The following is a 20550-nucleotide window of genomic DNA, read 5'->3' as shown; positions in this document are numbered from 1 at the left end:
GATCATCCATGTCCGTGGAGGTTAACAGAGTTACTTTTCAAAAAAAGAAATTGATCCTTTGTGTGAAGACAAAATTTCAAAAAGGGTCACACAAAGTCCCAAACTGTCACATGCATGTTTGTGCTTCCCACCCACAGCTCCCGCCGTGTGTCTAATCCAGTATCAGGAATATTCAGCATTCAAATGATCTACTCTTTGCTAAGTGAATAAAACCTACAAATCCATTCTCAAGTGTTGGTGCCAGGGCAACATCAAAGCCACGACAACGTTCAGGGCACTTCATTCAAGTCATAACTCAATTTTCACGTCTCTTGAGAAACAGCCACAGCTCTGATTCCGGCCAGGAGAAGGAATTTGAATAATCAAAATTTAATATGAAACTCTTCGTGTATTAAAAATGACCATTTTTTTCTTGCCACCTTCTTAATTTTTTTATTTTTTGTTGAAGTGTAGTTGATTTACAGTGTTAGTTTCAGGTGTACAGCAAAGTGACTCAGTTATACACATATATATATAATATATATTTTTTTATAAACCCAGTGCACATGCCTTTGCAGACACACAAACATCATCATCCGTGTCATCTGTATGACAGAAGGAGGAGGGGCTAATAATTTACACGACAAATGTGGTTTGATTTAAGACAATTACTTAAACGCTTTACGTATCTCTAAAATAACTGTGAGGCCCTTTCCACTGTTCCTAATACAGCCAAATTTTGGAGAAGTGACTTCAACCAAGCAAATAAAAAGTATTCGTAAATTCCCCAGATTAGTGAAAACTCCTCACTGCTATTTTTCTTAGGAAAGTTAGAATCCCTAAGGGAACACCAGCCCAGTATCAACCAGAATGTTAGAAATGGCCGTACTCCTACATGAATGGTAAGTACAAATCAGGACACGTCAGGAAGCTATGGAGCTGTTTTTATCTTAAAACAGCTTAGACATGTGTATATATCCTCTGAATCAGGAATTTTATTCCAACACAGTAAATATTCACAAATATTCTGCTGAAAGAAAAGCTGACGAGAGAGTGTTCACAATCATCAGAAAACCTGAATACGGTGTAAATATCCAACATTAGGGGAATGGTTAACTATACTCTGCATATCTTTCAAATTATCATAGTAGATTGTCTATCAATTGTACCTCAACAGAGCTTCAAAAATGAATTAATATGCAAATAACAAAAATGATGAGGGGGTAATATTTAATTACATGGAAATATCATTAGGTACATAAAGCCAGCTACAGAGAGCACGAAAATTCTAATTCTACCTTTGTAAAGCCTGTGCATGTGTGTGGATCTAAAAAAATATACAGAAACAAAAAACACCAAGGTGTTGAAAATATTTGTCCCTGGAAAGGCAGATTACAAATGATTCTTGTTTTCCTCCTTCAGCTTATGTATATCTATTTTTTAAACAATAAATATGATTTTTTTTAATTAAGGAGAGAAAGCAAATTCAAAAAAACTGAGCTTTCTGTAAACACATGAAATTTAACTTTTTTCACTCCTAACTTTTCTGCCCAGGGTGGTGCTACAGCTTACTCATAATCCAAAGGCGTAATTTTCCTGTCCTATTGCCAAGCGGGAAACTAGAAGGCTCCTGCCCTTTCATTCTTGGAAACGTTCCCCTTGTTCTCTGACTGTTGAACAGTAGAAGGACACAGGGTAAACTGCCTGATTGTCTGTGTGCGTAGCAGCGTAGACAAAGAACACAGAGGTTTATTAAAACCCAAAGAAAAGCAGTGTTAGTCACTACAATGGATTTAGAATTGCAGGTACAATTTTTTTTTCTTTCAAATAAAATAAAATACATCGTTTCTGAGAAATCTTTTAACACCCATCTTCTTTTTTTTGGTAAAACACTATCCATTCCTTAATGTTCCTCACCCAACACTATTTCCTGGCTCAGGTTGGGGAACAAATTTATTTGCTTCCACATCTATGCTTCGAGCTGAAACGAGGAATGGAATTTCAAGATTGTACAAGAATGGAAAAATTAAATTCAAGTTTTAAACACTGTATTCTGCCAACGTGACACCCCCACCTTGATCTTTTGTGGCTAATTTTTCCCCCATCGTCCCTCCCGGTACCAGCTGGAGAGAGACCTTTAATAGCTCAGCCTTGGGTAATGACAAGCAGGCAAGTAGTCTTTGAATCTCATTATAGCTCAAAGTAAGGAGAAAAATTCCAACTACATTTCTTCAGTGTTTCCTAAAAATTTCCACAGGTCCTGCTTAGGAAGCCTCTGCCTTCCCCAGCTGGAAGTCCGCCCAGGAGTCATAAGTAGATGCCTTCCAAATTGCAGGATCTATTTAATTTGTGCAGTTCCTATTCCAAAGGTTTCCTGTTAATTAATTAAAGTCTTGCTTTACGTTTAATTGAGAAGCCAAGTTTCTTTATAAGAAAAGTGACTTTCTCTTTTTCTTTTTAATCTGGGCAAGGGATTGGAAAACAGCTGTGCATCGAATGAGCAGCTTCTTAGCATGAGTTGCAGGACGTAGCAGAAGGCAGGCAGGAGGTGGTACAGCTCCAGTGGCTCTTTCCTCCATCCCCTAAGAGTAGCATGACTTTGAACTTATGTCAGATGGTGAGGAGGGCACACACCAAAGGTGATTCAGAGAGACATCGTTCCTTCCCAGTAACATAGTGTGATGGGAAAGTGAAAGAGACAAGGCAACCCAGAAGTCACCCAAGATCTGGTCTTGAGTTCTGTTCATCTGTCTGAAACCTGGCTGCATGTAACAAACTGGAATGACTTACAGATCAGCAAAAATCAAAATATTAATGAGTATGATATACTTTAGAAAAAAGGAAATCAATTACTGTGGTTCACATAAGGTAAATTCAGTATCTACGTGTGAAACGATGAGATATAATTCAGACCTGCTGTCCCCAGTCCTCAGTCTTTGGGCCACTCTATACATAAGGCAAGATGAGTGATAGAGCAAGGCCACAGCACAGGTGAAAAGCAATAATGCTGACACTGCATAGTGTCAGTTTTAACTCTTTCTCTTCTCAAGCTAAAGTGGTAAGTGTTCCTTTGATGAGTGTTTTGGGTTGAATAGTGTCCCCCACCCCCCAAATTCATATGTTGAATCCCTGACCCTCTGTACCAGGATGGGGCAGTATTTGGAGACAGAGCCTTTGAAGAGGTGATTAAGTTAAAATAAAGCCATTAGGGTATGTGCTAAACGAATCTGACTGATGTCCTTATAAGAGGAGGAAATTTGGACACACAGACACCAGGGATGCTCGCGCACTGGAGGAAGTACCCTATGAGGACAAGGAGAAGGTGGCCTTCAGCAAATCAAGGAGAGAGCTGCAGGAAAGAAACCAGCTCTTCCAACACCTCGACACTTTGGACTTCCAGCCACCAGAACCATAGGAATATTAAGTTCTGTTATGTAAGCCACCAGGTTTGTGGTATTTTGTTACAGAAGCACTAGCAAATGAATATAATGAGAAACTAAAAAATTAAAGCTCCTAGCATGCATTTTTCCTCAATGTCCAATACATAACTGCCAACCTCCAGAGGTACTGGAGGTCATCCCCAGCCTTCTCTTCAGGGTACATCTCACAGGGACCCTTGCTTTCAGTGTATTTACCATTGTAATTGTAATTACAATTGCAATTCTGGTACACCTGGAAGCATTAAAACAATGTCATTCTGAATATTCCAGAGCCTAAGCCCAGGGATACCCAGGTATCTGTGGCAGAACCATCCAATATCAGCAGATTGCATTACAACTGGCTCTGGTATGTTGTTTCTGATACATCAGTGGCCGAGACTTAGATAAATCAATAAACGTGGGAGCATTTTTGCAGTTTTACTTAACACAGTGTCAGTGTGACAGAGGCAGAACCCCCAGGGCTCACTGTCCCACCAGAAGTAGTGACGGGGGTGAAGCAGGGCCACCACATGTGGCAATCACATGAAGTCACCCACAGTTATCAGTGAAGGTGTTTGCAATCACAACTCGCACTCCACAGCTCACTAGCCACAGGGGTGAGGGATCTGACACACCGCACACCAGATTTCAGCCTGGAGCTTCCGACAAAGACAGAACCCTCTTCTCCTTTTCCCTGAACAAGCCTCTTGGATCCCTAAACTTATTTAACTTCCCTTGAGAGGTTTCAAGATCCAACTCCAGTTTATAGTAACCACTTCGGATTCTGATAACACCCAGAATTTTAGATCCCCTGCCCCACTCCAAGGTAATGTTTGCCAAGAATTTAATAAGCAGAGGTTTAGTCATCGTTAAAAAAATTAATGACACCCGTCTGGATCACCGGATCCTGCTTGCCAGATCGCTTGGATTTGACATTTCCTCCCCATTCACTCCTAGATATTTTCTCTACTTGTCTACGAAGTAAGACCCCCAGCTCCAAACTCTAGAGAACATTCTTACATAGGAGATATTCCTGCTGTTACAAAACATGCTCTCTTTGAATGAGAAAAAAACAAGAATCTTTCATTAGTGCCAATCGCAGAGGCTAAATAATGCCAAGTGTAGGAGGAGACAGGAAGGAAGGAAGGGAGTGGGCCGAGGAGACAGGTCTCTAACACATTCAGTCATTGGGTCAGTCTTTACATCACCACATACTGAAGAGAGATTTAAATGACCCAGGTTTAAACCCCAATTCTCAATGGTATTTATTCTTTCCTAATAGATACCTGTACCAACTCTGCATTTTATTTTTTTTAGCATACTAATATGCAGTTAGCTGGCTCAGCATTCTCACCTGCTCTAACCTGCATGCTCTAATGGTCTTCACCAGTAGCACCTGACCATATGGAAATGAGCAGTTTCCTGCGGACCGCACGCACCCTCATATCCTGTGGTCAAGGGAGTTATCTGTCCGCACATATAAAAGCTAGACCCACCTGGCTCCTTAGACTCCACAATCACACCAGAGAATCAGGTCCTTTCCCTAGCTGGTGAGCTCCCCAATCAGCAATGCCCATTCCTTTCTTGCTTATGACAGAACTCAAACTCCTTCAAGGCCTACTCACTGACATCCCCCTGGTAAGGTTCCATGAGATATAACTGGCCCAACTTCTAGACTCCTAGCTTTCAGGAGGAATTGTACCTCAACTGAATTCTGCCTCCATAAATTTCTGGAATAGTAAGGCTTAACATCTTTTTAAGTTTTCCCAATTCCACTGTTTTGCATAGAGTAAGTACCGAATAAATGTTTATTGCATTCAATTGTAAATAACTAAGAACACATATTTCATCAATTAAATGTTAATTTTTTTAAGGGAGGTACTGGGGATTGAATCCTTGTGCATACTAAGCATGTGCTCTACCACTACCCACACTCCAAATGTTAATTAAAAAAAAAAATTATTTCAGGGATGCTATTTCGACCCGGTTGAAGACTTTGAAACATGAGGAGGTATTCTAACTTTTTAAAAAAATGGAATCAGGGAAGGAAACTTTTTCTTGGGGATAGGTAAGGTATGTGAGGGATTCTTATTTTGTAAAATTATCATTTTAGTGTTGGAAAGGCCCTTAGAGATAATGACTTAATATTTTTCCTTATAAATATGAAATTTCAGACATTGTCTTAGATTCTGGCTAGTTGGTGGGTGGAGAATGTAGTAATACTTAGATTACAAAAACACACCCCACCCACTATCTTAAAAGCCTTTTTTTCTTTCCTAACCCTAGTCAATTTCTGGTATTTAAAACTAGAAATTGCAAGTATAAGGAAAGTAACAAATACCCAGAATACTATGAAGTATAGGGCAGAGTAGAAGTCTAGATAAAAGATGCTTACTCAGTGCCGCTTTCAACCATCTGCGTGAGGAGAGAGATGCCATCCAGATTGATAAACTCCTGGGCAAACGTGACATCCCGCGAGAGGCTGGCCAAGTCCTTCAGGGCCTCCAGCTTGGCATCCATACTTGATGACTGGATTCGTTCATGGAGCTGCTGGGCGTTTTGAGCCTCACCGGGGACAAAAACAAAGCAAAGAGTGTTCACAGAGGAAATCACAACAGACAAAAAATTAACATCTCGTTGGAAAATGAAGATACAAAGGCCAAAAGCACAAGTCTTGATGAATATTACAAGCCCAGGGCAGGTTTCCAACCATAATGACTCCGCCTTCAGGCAATGCCTGTCAATTTCACGACAGGAATCAGTTGCCTTCTTTTGACAGGACCTATGTTTCCATCTCAAGGAAAAGCAAGAGCACAAGAACACTAAATGCCCCAGAAACGGAACAGGTATGGCAGTGAGGAGGGGAGAATGGGGAGAATGTTTACTCTCAAAGTAAAATTATTATCTGTAAGTGACAAAAAGCTATTTGCTTAATTAAGCAATTACACAAATTTATACAGCATGTTTACCCATTCAGTCAATACTCTGAGTAATAACGGCCTACACACAATGTTCAAAAGCTTCATTAGACACCTGAATAATCTTTCCGGGTTACTAAAAATCTTCCAGCACAACATAATGGAGCTTGTAAATTCCACCTTTCAACAACATATGTTTCACATGCATTAGCTATTTACTGCATGAATTTAAAACAAAATAATTAGGCAACCAAATTAGCAGCTTTGCCTAGAATTAGAGTTCTCCTCTTTAAGGCATTTGCACTGGGCTTCTATATGTAGGACAGAGAGGAACAGAAACACACCAGAGGAGCTGAACTTCTAGAAAATAATGTGTCGTCTGTATTTCTCATTCATCCAGTAAAGGTTTCCATACCTACCTTTCACTTGGGACAAACAGTAAGAAAATCCTAAATCCCATTTTTCTAAAGGGAGAATGGAGAGCTGAGTGAAAATCATTTTTTTTTTTAATTTTCAAAGATGTTCCATTCTCCAAAATTTTCAAATGGGGATACAGCATCAACATTAACATACAATATTTAACCCAAGCAAATCACTTTAAATTCCTTGAAAAATACATTTTCTCTCCCAGCAAGAAGTCTGCATTTACTATAGAGATTATGATAATAATGAGGACTCAAAAATGATTTCATTGTCATTATTAATACTAATATTTTCTTAAGTCAGTCTACCAAGGCAACAGAAATAAAAGTGAAACAAGCAAATGGGATCTAATCAAACTTTCATATAAGCTTTTGCACAGCAGAAGAAACCACAACCAAATTGAAACGACAAACTACAAACTGGGGGAAAACATTTGCAAACAATGCGACTAACAAGGGTTTAATTTCCAAAATATACAAACAGCACATGCAACTCAATAACAAAAACAAACAAACAATCCAATCCAAAAATGAGCAGAAGTCCTAAACAGACATTTCTCCAAAAGAAGACATACAGATGGCCAACAGGCACATGAAAAGATGCTCAACATCGCTAATTATTAGAGAAATGCAAATCAAAACTACAATGAGGTATATCACCTCAAACTAGTCAGAATGGCCATCATTAGAAAGTCTACAAATAACAAATGCTGGAGAGGGTGTGGTGAAAAGGGAACCCTCCTACATTGTTGGTGGGAATGTAAATTGGTGCAGCCACTACGGAAAACAGTATGGAGGTTCCTTAAAAAACTAAACATAGAGTTGCCATGTGATCTAACAATTCCACTCCTAAGCATATATTCAGAGAAAACTATAATTCTAAAAGATACATGCACCCCAATGTTCATAGCAGCACTATTTACAATAGCCAAGACATGGAAGCAGCCTAAATGTCCATGGACAGATGACTAGATAAAGAAGATGTGGTGTATATATAAGTATTTATATATATATACACAATGGAATACTACTCAGCCATAAAAAGAATGCAAAAATGTCATTTGCAGCAACATGGATGGACCTAGAGATTACCATACTAAGTGAAGTAAGTCAGAAAGAGAAAGACAAGTATCATATGATATCATTTATATGTGGAATCTAAAATATGACACAAACGAACTTATCTACAAAACAGAAACAACTCAGACATAGAAAACAAAGGGGATCGAGGAAGGATAAATTAGGAGTTTAGGATTAGCAGATACAAACTACTACATATAAAATAGATAAACAACAAGGTCCTACTGTATAGCACAGGGGACTATATTCAATATCCTGTAATAAACCACAATGAAAAGGAATATGAAAAAGAATACGTATGTGTTTGTGTATATATATATATATATATATATATATATCTGAATCACTTTGCTATACACCAAAAACTAAGACAACATTGTAAATCAACTATACTTCCATAAAAAAAAATTTTTTTAAATACTAACTAATAGCATTTGGTGCAATTAATACTAGTAATAAAAACGGCTGGCAGTTACTCAGCTTTTTTTATGAGCCACTATTCTAAACACCTCCAGGAAAGAAATCATTCAATCGGCATGAGAGCCCTATCAGGTAGGTGCTTTAATTATTTTCATTTTATAAAGAGGAAAGGGAAGTGCAGAGAAGTTACATAACTCGCCCAGGATCACATGGCTTGTCCGCGCTTGGGCTGAGACAGAACCTGGCCACTGGACTCTGGGAACAGGCTCTAAAGCAGCGGGACTCCCATGGTGGCATGCATGAGAACCACTTGCACAGCTTCTTAAAGCACAGATCCCTGGGCTCCACCCAAAGTTTTCGTTCTGTAGGCCTCGGGTGAGGTCCCCTAAATTGTATTTTAACAAGCCCCCAAGTGCTGCTGATGCTGCTGGTCCTGGCGTCACAGGCTGAGAACCATGGCTCTAAAACACTAAGGAGACTGCATCTCAATATGATGATGAGATGCGCGGCCCAGCCCCACAGGGGCACAGGGGCTCCGCCTCTGTCTCCTAACTACCACCTCGTCTTCTCCAGCGGGGGGCACTGCAAGCTCCTCCCGGCTTACTGCACCAGAAAGAGAATCCACTTGCCCTTTTAAAGGTGTGCACTTCTCAGGCGGAACGTTTTCTAAGAAAATAGAAAGAATGAGTCAGTAACTGTGGGATCTGGGTAGATGAGATTTATTATACCAATCTTTCTACTTTTGTATGTGTTTCAAGTATTACCTACTCAGAAGTTAACTAATGAATAAATTTAAAATTAGAGAAGTGAAGAGGGACTACAACAGAAACCTGGAAGGGACAAGTGTCCCAAGCAGAGGAATCAAGACTGAAGAATCCTAAATCCCAGGACTGCTAATCAGTTACTGCTGTGGAAACTGAAAATATTTTACCAAGATAGTCACACGCCAGAATAACAAAGCAATACTCTGACTTGCCGGGGTCTCAGCGAAAGAGTCCCTCCCAAAACAATAATAAAGGCTCCTCCAAATAGTGTCAAACTGCACCGTCCAGGTCATGAACGCAACAGCCTGAGAAGTTTCTGTGGAACCATCCACACTTCTCCTGCACTGAGTTCATAGCAAAACCTAGAAGGAGGAATGCCATAGAGAGTGACTGGTGGCTTTTTAAGATGGGGTGGATTTTAGGGACAAGCAGCCTAAGGAAGTGACATTTATGCAGCGATCTGATTGACAAGGAGTCAGTCACATTGGGGAGGGGTGGGGGGATATTCTGGGCAGCAGGAATGGTTAGTGCAAAAGAGGAACAGGAGGAAAAAGCCTGGCATGCCTTGAGGGACAGAAGGAAACCAGTGTGTCTGCGGTTAGAGGCCAAAGGGGAAAGTGGAAGGAGGTGAGGACAGACAAGCAGACGGGGCCAGGCGATCTAAGAAGTTCATGAGCAGCAGAACTGGAGGAATCCTGGGTGCTGATGAGTGTCCCTGACTGAAAGGATGCATTTAAATATCTAGACAGATGTGTGGTACCTTTGGAGCTCTTAAAACAGCCTATATTCAAACACTATAAGCAACCAAAATGCTTAACAATAGGACAATGGTTAAATAACTCAAGATATCGTCATAGGATGAAATAGTATATGGAATTAAAAATGAAACCTTCAGAGAATATAGGATATCATGCGCACATCCTCATGATGGACTGTTAGGAGAAAGGCTAGGATGAAAATACATTTTATTGTTTGTGGGGCAGCGGTGTGTGTGTACGGGTATGGGTGTGTATCCACCAGAACGTAAAGGAGAAGAAGAAACATGTCAGATTTGCTCACCACTTTATTCCCAGTATCTAAAACAGTGCCTGGCATTTACCAGGAGTTAAAAAAAAATTCCACTAAACACATGAAGAAATAATGAATATACATGCACACGTATTTGCATAAACATAATCCAAGGGGGAAAAAATCAAGATATGACCCGTTGTTATTTATGAATTGTAATATTGCATAATTTTTTGTAGCAAGCTTCACTTTTCAAGTTCTCCATGATTCTACAATATTTTTACATTCAGGGGAAAAATCAGTATTATTAAAAAATGAAATAGACTTAATTCTGATTTTTCAAGCAGTCAGCACAAATGAAAAGAGCCTACATGTAGGTGATTTTATCAGATAGTAGGTTTTATTTGCTGGTATTGTCCTAAGGCTAGAAAACAAGCTTCGCATTCAGCCACTCAAACAGCTTGATGTAGCTGCCTGAGGTCCTGGACTGAGAGCTCTGGGCCCAGGCTCAGAAGGAAACAGCCTCGAGGCATCAGCGGGGGCACAGAAGGGGTATGTAAGGTGGCTGTGAGCCAAGCATTTCCATCTCTCTTCTTTGAGGTCCCCATTAAAATGATCCCCAAGGAACTTCCAGAACGGTTCTGGGTCCATGATACCAGTTAAGAAGTAGTCTAAAAAAGCCCATAGGTTCACAAGCACAGATATTTTCAAGTGCACACTCAATATTGCCCAGCAATCCAACTACACTTTTCTAGAATGTTTGCTATGTCCCTCCAAAATGATGCCTTCACATTTTCCTCTCTCCTAAAACTTCCCTATCCCCTGCTTCCCTCACACTGGTGATCTTGACTCACATTTTATTGACAAAATCAAAGCAGTTAGCCAGGAGTTCCTGCGTCTTCCTACTTCCCAGGACACGGCCGGGAGCCTCTGTCCTCATGCTCTGCTCTTCCTGATTCTATGCACTCAGCATCCTGTTTCCTATTTAACATTAATCCTTCTCCACAGCAGCTTCGAGCCCTTACTCTCTCACCTTCTCAAATACTCTCCTTCTAATTTATCCCCCTTTCTTCTGTACATCAGGTTCTCGCTCTGCAGTGGATCATTTCCAGCTGCAAACATCTTTAATAGGTCCTGTCTTAAAAAACAAACAGAAAGGTAGAAACCTTTGTACACTGAACCAGTTCCCCTCTAGCTAGGCCCTCATTTCACTGCTCCCATTCTCTGCAAAAGTTCTGGAATAAAGAGTGGGTCTAAAGCTGCCGCCTCACTTCACCTCACACTGCCTCCCCTCCTCCCCTCCACGATCAGGGCTTCCACCCTCACCCCTGACACACTGAGCCCGGATATCTCTATGCGGCACGCCCACCTCCCTCCTCTGATCTTCCTCACTGTCTCAGCAGCCACCAGCACACCTAAGGTTCCTTCCTCCTTGAAGCACTGTCTTCTCTTGGCTTTGTGGCCGGCTCCTCCTCTAAACCTGAGAGTATGCCCACGGCTCTGCCTTCCCTACGCTGGCCAACCTCATCCAGCCCACGGCCTTCCACACCATGTATCTGTGCTGGTTGGCACACTATATTCTCCAGGCTGCCAGCACACATACCAAACTGCCTGGCTGACATGTGCTTATGGACACATAGCAGGCATCTCGAACTCTTCCTTTTCCCCGTCCTGGGAACCTTGCGGTCCAGGAACAGCGCCACTGCTGACCGTGCCCACACACCGGGAGCATCCTCACAGCCTCCTTCAAGGAGTACCACATCCAAAGTACCAGCAAGTGCTGGGGGCTTGCCCTCCAACACGCCTTCAGACCCTCTACATCCCTACAACGCAGGCAGCCCACACCATCTCCATCTCCTGCCGGGACTGCTGTGCTGAACTCCGAGCCTGTCCCCTGGCCACCCCGCAATCTGTTCTGGGGCAGCAGCCAGAGTAAACTTGTCTCTCCTCTGCCTAAAAGCCTCCACTGGCTTCTAAGTTAGGCTCAGAGGGCAATGGCAAGAAACAGAGCTTAAAACATTTTACAATTCTTTTTTAAGTTTCCCAGCTCAGTGGAGAAAAATTGGTTCAAAAACTTGTTAATGGTCTTACTGCTAAGAATCTGTGATAACCTGAATCCACAGTGACGGGGATAACATTGTTTTTCTTTTTGCCAGAGTAATTAGCCCCCAAAATCAGTGTGACAGCCTCTCTGACCTAGATGCTTGTAATATCAGTCCCCTAAAGAAGAGAGAGCAGAAAGGCAGAGTTACCCTTGGAGCTGACAAAGCAACAGTAGATGAATGATGAGCAGTTTTATTTGCTACGTCCACATGGACCAAAATGAGGAATAACGGGCAAGAAGAGTTCAGGCATACATAAAAGGGCTCTGAAAACCTAACAGTTTGGAATAATGAAATGTTTTCAGCATGGAACATTATGATTCACCTCTTGTACTCTGTAATGACATTACAATATTCATTTTTGTGTGTATTTATTTAATTAAAAATAACACCAGCACATGGTATTGAAAAAAATACGTAAGTACCACCGGAAGTTATAAAGTTAGCCCAGTGTTAAGTTTCTTATATTATCCCTTGAGAATCATTATTATCCTTTTATCGACATACATACCCCTCCTTTCCATGTGCATCATGGGGGTCACGCTATACACCATGTTCTGCAACCTACTTTTGCGCTTCATAATAAAATTTCACGATGCCTCCGAGGCAGCGTATACCACATTCTTTTTAACAGCTACACAGCATTCTAGCACATGGTTATTACCTAACGCACTTAACTAGTCCCAACTGATGGACAGCTAACAGGTTCCAGTTTTTGATTACTGAAAGCAATGATGCATACAGCCATGTATGGACGTGTATGGTGTGTGTGCGCGTGTGTGTGTCCTGCGGTGCTTTTGTGAATCTATCTCTATTAGATACATTCCCAACAGTAAAACTGTCAGGACAAAGACATATGTATTTTAAGCTTGGGTGGATACAGCTAAATTGCCCTCCAAAGAGGCTGTACCAATTTATACTCTTGATATCACGGCATCTTTACCTCACACCTTGATTATCTAGGAGTGTAGATTTTCATCTCTTTTGAGAAAAAGATTGCGTTTCTTCTTTCATATATATCTACGTCTATATAGATTTATATAACCATGTATCTCTCTCTCTATATATATAGACAGTCTATATATATATATATATATATAATTTCTCTCTGTCTCTCTCTCTATATACGTATATTTATATCTACCTGCCAGGATGAAATAGATAAATAGATATATAGATTTATAGATCAAGGGAGAAGGGGAGAGAGAAAGTGGGGGGAGAGATCATTTTTGTTTATAGCTTTTGGCCATCTGTTTTGGGGGCAGTTTGTTTGTTTATCCATAAGGGATCCTACAAATTGAGGAATTATCCCTCTGTTTATCATGTACGTTGCCAATTGTTTTTCATAATTTGCTGTTTTTGACTTTGTTTCTGGAATTATTTCCAAACATAAATGTTTTGTGGGGTTGTTTTAATTTTTTGGTCGTCAAATTTATCAATCTTTTTCTCTATGGCTTCTGGGTTTTGTGTCCTACTTAGAGTGGCTTTCCACAGTCTGAGACAACAGATACATTTACTAGGAAAACGTTGTAAAACAAAAATTATGGGAAAGTGAAAACAATGGTCTGGCAACCCAAGCTACTTCTAATAGGAACCATAGAAAAAATGTATGTAAAGTATGCTCCAGGCAATGTGTGGCCTCAAGTTAGAATTTGTTCCACAGCTATTGTTTTCCTGGCAGGTACAAGGAACACTACTTAGCTGCACCATCTGAAGGTCTCCCAACCCTGAAATGCTTGGAAACTCACACACATTTGCACACATTTCCTGGGTGTGTTCATGGCTCTGTTTCGATGATACTGGGGAGATGGATAAAGATATGACACCTAAAAGAGATCCACGTTTAGGATGGCCGCTAGAGAGACTGTCTACAGATGTGCATTGCAGAAGAGGACCATTAGCCAAGTGTTGGGCCTTTAAAAGAATAACAAGGATGCAGGTTATTGATGCAAGTTGGTTTTTTTTAGATCTTCCCTTAGTAAAGTCCTATTTTACTGGGAATGATCCAAGAAGGGTCGCTCTATAATAGAGGAGGACTGAAAATAGATTCATCAGTAAAAATCAACAAAAATAGAACGACTGATAGCGTGGAGGTGAGACTCAGCACAGCTGCACATTACCTAAACCAAAAGTGCATACATGCGTGTGCATGTGTGTGTGTGCACGTGCGGGGTGTACGCATCCTTGGCTGGCTACAGAGAGTTCGGCTGAGGTAGATGAAAGGACTTGTAAAAGCTAGCGCAAAACCATCTGCTGGTTTCTTTATGGCACTCCAGCACTTCCTAGCAAATTTGATAAAGACAGTTATTTTTTTAACATATTTTTATAGTGTAGGTCGAAAGTGAAAGAGTTAGCACATGAGGACCCATATTTTTCAGTCAAACACTAAGAAAAAGTCATCTGCCCGCAACAAGTGAAGTTTACAGATCCAAAATACCTTGCTTTTTGAGTAATTCCCAGTTCTAGACCCAGTGGCTACAGCCACACCGTAAAGGGCTGACCTAAAGCACAGGTGCCTGGACCTTATTCCTAGATATCATTATCTAGTTTCTCATTAAAGTCCCAGGCATCAGCCTTTTTAAAGTTCTACTGGTAATTCAGGTTTGGGGATCACTGTTCTCTGGAAAATGTAACGCAGTCTCATGCAGGTAGATTCCATCCATAACATTGCCCTGTGCTCTGGTTTTCACATCTCTCCGATCACCGTGCCGGGAACATGAAAGGCACCGGTGCCACTGTCGCCAGGGATACACGTCACACCACACTGTTAGCACATTCGCCCTCGGGATGCGGACACACTTCACCCTGCCAAACACCCATCCAGCCTTCTTTTAAGGAATAGCTCAGCACTGCAGAAATTTTGTTCGGGAACTTACAGTAAATAAAAAAGGGAACTGACTTCTTTTTTGGCTCAGAGAAGAACTAGGTTTTTTTAAAAAGTAGTGCCTTTCTAATTTCTGAGATGAAACAAAGGGCAAGGTGTATTCCTTCTGCCCAACAAGCAGGTGAATCACTTCAGCAGGATAAATAGGAACAACCAAAACCAAATGAAACCATGGTCTAAAGGTCAAACTAGCATGAACTCTTGGTGACAAAAGGAAGACGATCAATGCTAAGGCAGACAAAAATGTCTCAGCTCATCACGTTGCCACTGAAAAATGAGTACGAATGATAATTTCCATTAAGTGGAAGAGAAGGCACCGAAAGGAAGTTCAGGCACCTCCAGCAACGTATCCTCCTGAGCGTGTCGCTGTGTTTTGGCTCAAGATGTTGCTGGGTAAAATGTTGAGTTTTTAAGCCTCTCTAATGTAATTTTCAACAAGAAGAATTTGTGGTAGTTACACTTACCCACAATTTAATCTTAGCCAGATGCTTTGCCCAATTTTTAAAATTATTTTTAGCCTACCACATGGATTCAGTGGAAACTGAAAACGAGAGCTAGACACAGTTTTCATCACATATGAGGAGTGGAAATAGTAACACTTGGTGTATTTTGTGCAGATTATTTTTTAAGAAAGTGATAAAATGCACTGTGAAATAACATAGTTTAAATATGCTAATGCTACTACCCAAAGCGTCTGTAAGCAAGAGAGCAAGATCAAGATAAGCCACAGAGTCGGCTACAGTCATTTAAACATACAGGAGCATTTTGTTTAGCAGCTTCTATTTGGAAGACTTTAAAGTGTTATTTTCTAGAATCAGCTGTCAGTAAAACACTCTAAGTGGCAAACATTTCCTAAACTGTATTTTTATGAATTGTCATAACAACTGACCAAAGCTAGAAAATGCCTCAAAACTCCGCCCCTTTCACACACAGACACACTCACGCCGACACACCCTCTGACCGTAAAGGGAATAACAGGCTGTCTCTGGTTCTATCTGCTTTGTTTGTTGTCTGAATTTGCGCAGATGGCCTTAGGCGGCTGTGTGGGCAGGTAGGTAAAACCCATCAGTACAGCTGAGCTATCCCACCCGGAATACGGGAACTGCTGAGGTGATCGGAAAACTCAGACTTTCAGGTCAATTTATTTGCACTTAACCTGGAACAGAAGTTTCCTTTTCTGTAATTGGAACTAGAAGGGGAGGCATTCCTGCTAGTTCAGAAAATGAGGACACTCCAAAGATCTTTTGTTTCACACTAAAGTCACCCTGAAAAGTTAATATCCCGTAATCATGCATAACGAACTGGAGATCAAGGACTTTACTACAAAGCTATTAAAAAAAAAAGACCAACTTACTGGAGATGTGGTTAATCGAAGGATAGTGCCATTTTTTATTTCATTACGATTCTGGAAAAGAAAAAAAATAATCATTGGAATTCTTCAAGTGGAAGCTTGGGAAGAAGAGAACAAAGGCAAATATAATCCAGCAGAGACTCTATATAATAAACATCCATACGATTCAGTTTATTCTCACTTGAGTAATTTTTAATTATTTCTACAAAGAACTTTAAACTGGGTCTCAGATGTATTAACTTTATATCAAGTCATGGACAGCATTCAACACAGAGGAAATGAAGATAAACTCAGAGAAGAAAAATATGGAGCCCAAGAGTAGCAAAAAAAAAAAAAAAAAAAAAGATCTTCAAAGGTTATTAAGGGAACCTGGCAATACCACGCCTACATATACACGCAAGAGAACTGAAGCTATACATCCACCCGAAAAATTGTACAAGAGTGTTCATAATGCCATTTGCAGCAACATGGATGGACCTGGAGATTGTCATTCTAAGTGAAGTAAGCCAGAAAGAGAAAGAAAAATACCATATGATATCACTCATATGTGGAATCTTAAAAAAAAGACTAACAAACTTATTTACAAAACATAAACAGACTCACAGATATAGAAAACAAACTTATGGTTACTGAGGGGAAAAGGAGTGGGAAGGGATAAATTGGAAGTTTGAGATTTGAAGATACTAATATATATATATATATATACACACACACACACACACATATATATAATAGATAAACAACAAGTTCATACTGTATAGCACAGGGAGCTATATTCAATACCTTGTAGTAACTTATGGTGAAAAAGAATATGAAAACAAGTGTATGTGTGTTCATGTATGACTGAAGCATTGTGATGTACACCAGAAATTGATGCAACACTGTAAACTGACTATACTTCAATAAATACATATACATACAAAAAAAGAATGTTCATAGAAACTTTATTCATAATAGCCAAAAAGTATAAACAACCCAAATGTCCATCAGCAAATGACCGAATAAACAAAATGTGGTAAATCCATTCAATGGAACATTATTAGGCCATAAGTATTGATACACACTACCACAGGGATGAACCTTGAAAGCATCACACTAAGTGAAAGAATCCAGACAGAAAGGTCACATATTTCATGGTTCCATTTATCAGAAGAGGCAAATTCATAGAGACAGGAATCAAATTAGTGGTTCCCAGGGGCTGGGGGAGGAGGACTGGGGAATGAATGCTAATGGGTGCAGGGTTTCTTTTCGAGGTGATGAAAATGTTTTAAAATTGATTGATTCAGAAAGCTGTGAATACAGTAAAATCCAATGAATTGAACACTGTAAAAGGTGAAATTTCTTTGCACATGAATTATATCTTAATAAAGCTGTTTTTTTAAAGGTTATAAAGGAAACTGGTTTCTCAACATTTGCTGGTTCCTACTTCACGCTGCCTTGAAGTTAAGAACAAGCAGCATAACTAAGCAGATCCCAAATCAGTCCATCTCCACTCAGCAAGTACATTGGAGGTGAGCGTTTTAAAGCTTTCATTTAGCATCTTTGGCACTGAAGGTAGAATTTCACTAGCAGTTTTATTTTCTGCCACCAGAGTACGCACGACGCTCAGCTTTCAGGAGGTGACCTTATGAGAGTCACACCACCGCATGCCCCCACCTCCCACCCCCAGCACTGAGGCCAGGAGGCTAATAAAGTACCTTGTGGGTCATTCTGCACTGCTTCAGACACGCCTCAAGCTAGAATTTGCTCAGGATGCAGCAGGCACACCGAAGTGATGGGAAATTTCTCAGGAGGAGATGCCAAAAACACACAGAACACTCACTCTCTCTCTCAGCCAATTCTGACTACTTACCGGAAAATTAATTTTCTGAAAGAATTATCTGAAAGGGAGAAGGCTTCAGGCCAATACGCTCTCCCAAAGAAAACCTAATTTGGACATTTTATACCAAGTGCGGGCAGGTCTGGCAGTCCCATACTGCCAGATCCAAACCTTCCCAGGGCGAGTCCACCCCCAGCCAGACATCCTGGACTACCTGTGAGAAAGCAAGGTCCTCACGACCGGAAGTGCGCGGGCAGGGGCTGAGTGTGAGATGGTGAAATGAATTTCAGCCTTTAAAAAAAAAAAAAAAAACCTCCTTTAAACTCTAAAATTCCGTGACTCTGAGGAATGGAGAGGAAGATCACAAAAATACTCATTACAGAATATTAAGGAAGCGGAATCTATAGCATACCTCTTTCCTGCTCAGGATCTAAATGGGTTGAGAATAAGAGAGTCAGAAGATAAAAAACTAAAATATCTCCTTTATTAGTGATTGTGGAGAACAGGGCTCATGTGAGAACCAGCAGACAGCTAAATCAACCCTCAGATTAGCTCCTCTGTTTCTTCCCAAGAAGAAAAGGGGGCCCAGTTTATTCCTCCCAGATAAGGAATCAAGCAGGGAAAGACGTTCTAAAGAAGCCAGGAAGGCTTAGCAATAATATCTCCTCATGGAAATTTGGAGCAGGGAGGGATTGTTCCTAATAAAAGCAATAAAGAAACATTTATTGAAAGGCACCGGGCTGAGGGCTTTTGGGTTTTTGTTGGAATGCTTATTTAACCATCATAACAATTTTATGCTCATTTTAAAGATAAGGAACCAAAGCTGTCAAGATTATAAGTTATCTGCCCAACATTGTGGAGGGGAAGGGCAGACTCAAACCCATCATGGTGGGAAGTGGACGAGCTGACCCCAGAGGCTCTCTCTCTGGAAAAGGTAGGAAGACCTAGGTCTTGCATTTTTCTTTACTGGGGTGAGCTCATCACCTGCTCAACATTCATGAGAGGGAAGAAATAGGAGTGGTATGAATAAACGCTCTGCAGATTCCCAGGTGTTCCCTGGGATTGCCCACAGGGCACGGGGCACCAGGTGGGAGTATGACCGGGGTGACATCAAGCTAGTGGCCTCTAGGCCCCCATGTTGACTCCTGCAGTGCTGACTTCTGACTTTCTGGGATCCAAGTATGAGTTCTTTGAAGAAAAGGGTCTCAAGGATTGCTTGTTTAAAACAAAAACAGTATTAAAACCATTGACAGGCAGGGCTGGGTTCAAATTCCCTCTGCCTTGCCCCAGCTGTGTGTGCTCAGTGCGAGCTAATTAACCACTCTGATCTGTTTTCTCTTTCCTAAAATGGGAAGAACATATCCCTGATCAGAGAATGTAGCAAGAACTAGAGGTGACATATGGGCTGTGTTTCAAAAATGAGAGTGACCGGGACCACCACACAGAGAGTAGCGGCCATCCCTTCTGCCTGGGCTTTTTCAGTCGGCAATTCATTTGCCCTCTGTCTCTTCCTTTCCCCTGACAAAAATGTTTTTTAATCAGTGTTTTGTATTTCAGAATAAAGAAGATAAGTAGAAGAACCACTAATACATGCATTACAAACTTTAAGATCCCAACAGAAAGGTGGCTCAAACTGAAAGAGGCCGACCTCAGCAGACATCTGCATCAGACTGTTCTATCAGGAAAAGCACCGGGATCCCACGTCTCGTGCACGGGCTCATGACACCTTTTGCTCTCTGAGGAATGCCCAACTTGGGATGCCCACACAGGAAAATGCTTGCTCTAATTTCATAAATTCCATCCAGACAGAGTAGAGCATCACTTAAAAGCTGGGTCTCCAGGTAGGACAGTCTCGACTGGACGCACATTTCACTTCTTACCTGGGGAATCTGGTACAAGTGACGGAGCCGCCCTTCGTGCCTGCTGTTTCCTGTGTGAAACAGGGAGAGCGCCTGTCTCCTAAGGCTGTTCTCAGGATTAACTGAAGTAATCCATTTAAAGTGCTTAGAACGGTGGCAGGCACGTTGCAAATGCTCACCAAAAAAAATAAACTTAGCTGTTTATTATTAAGTGCAAAAACAACATCCCAAAACCACATTGCTGTGTATGCTGATTTCTTTCTAGCTAGTCTCTGTATGTCATCTGACAGTAAAAATGACAGTACTGTCTACGTCATCCTAAGTCTAGGACCCTAAAGTTGGCAGCACATATCCAGCGGAGTAACAAGTATTAGCAACTGCACGCCCCTTCTGTCAGCAGACCAGCGTGGCTGAGGAGGAAGTCTGCCCCACGGCGTGCTCCACATCAAAGGCTGGGGACCCGGCACTCACTCTTTTCTCATACTCAGGCTCCTACGTCTGTTTCAGAGGGGCCTTCCTTGATGC

The 20550-nt window shown here is 41.0% G+C and overlaps 1 protein-coding gene across 9 annotated transcripts in view; it reads right to left on the bottom strand.

Moving 5' to 3' along the window:
• ELMO1 (engulfment and cell motility 1) overlaps positions 1–20550 on the bottom strand; it is a 490805-nt gene that overhangs the window by 330216 nt on the left and 140039 nt on the right. For all 9 annotated transcript variants that reach the window (XM_031455196.2, XM_031455188.2, XM_031455189.2 and 6 more), the window contains exons 5-6: positions 16351–16401; positions 5794–5963 (exon numbers count right to left, since the gene is read on the bottom strand). In XM_031455196.2, coding sequence (XP_031311056.1) covers positions 5794–5963; positions 16351–16401 — 221 coding nt within the window. The remainder of the gene's footprint in view (positions 1–5793; positions 5964–16350; positions 16402–20550) is intronic.

Source organism: Camelus dromedarius, chromosome 7 (assembly GCF_036321535.1).
Source record: "Camelus dromedarius isolate mCamDro1 chromosome 7, mCamDro1.pat, whole genome shotgun sequence".
NCBI classification, from domain to species: Eukaryota; Metazoa; Chordata; class Mammalia; order Artiodactyla; family Camelidae; genus Camelus; species Camelus dromedarius.
This window is presented reverse-complemented; position numbering and strand designations above follow the sequence as displayed.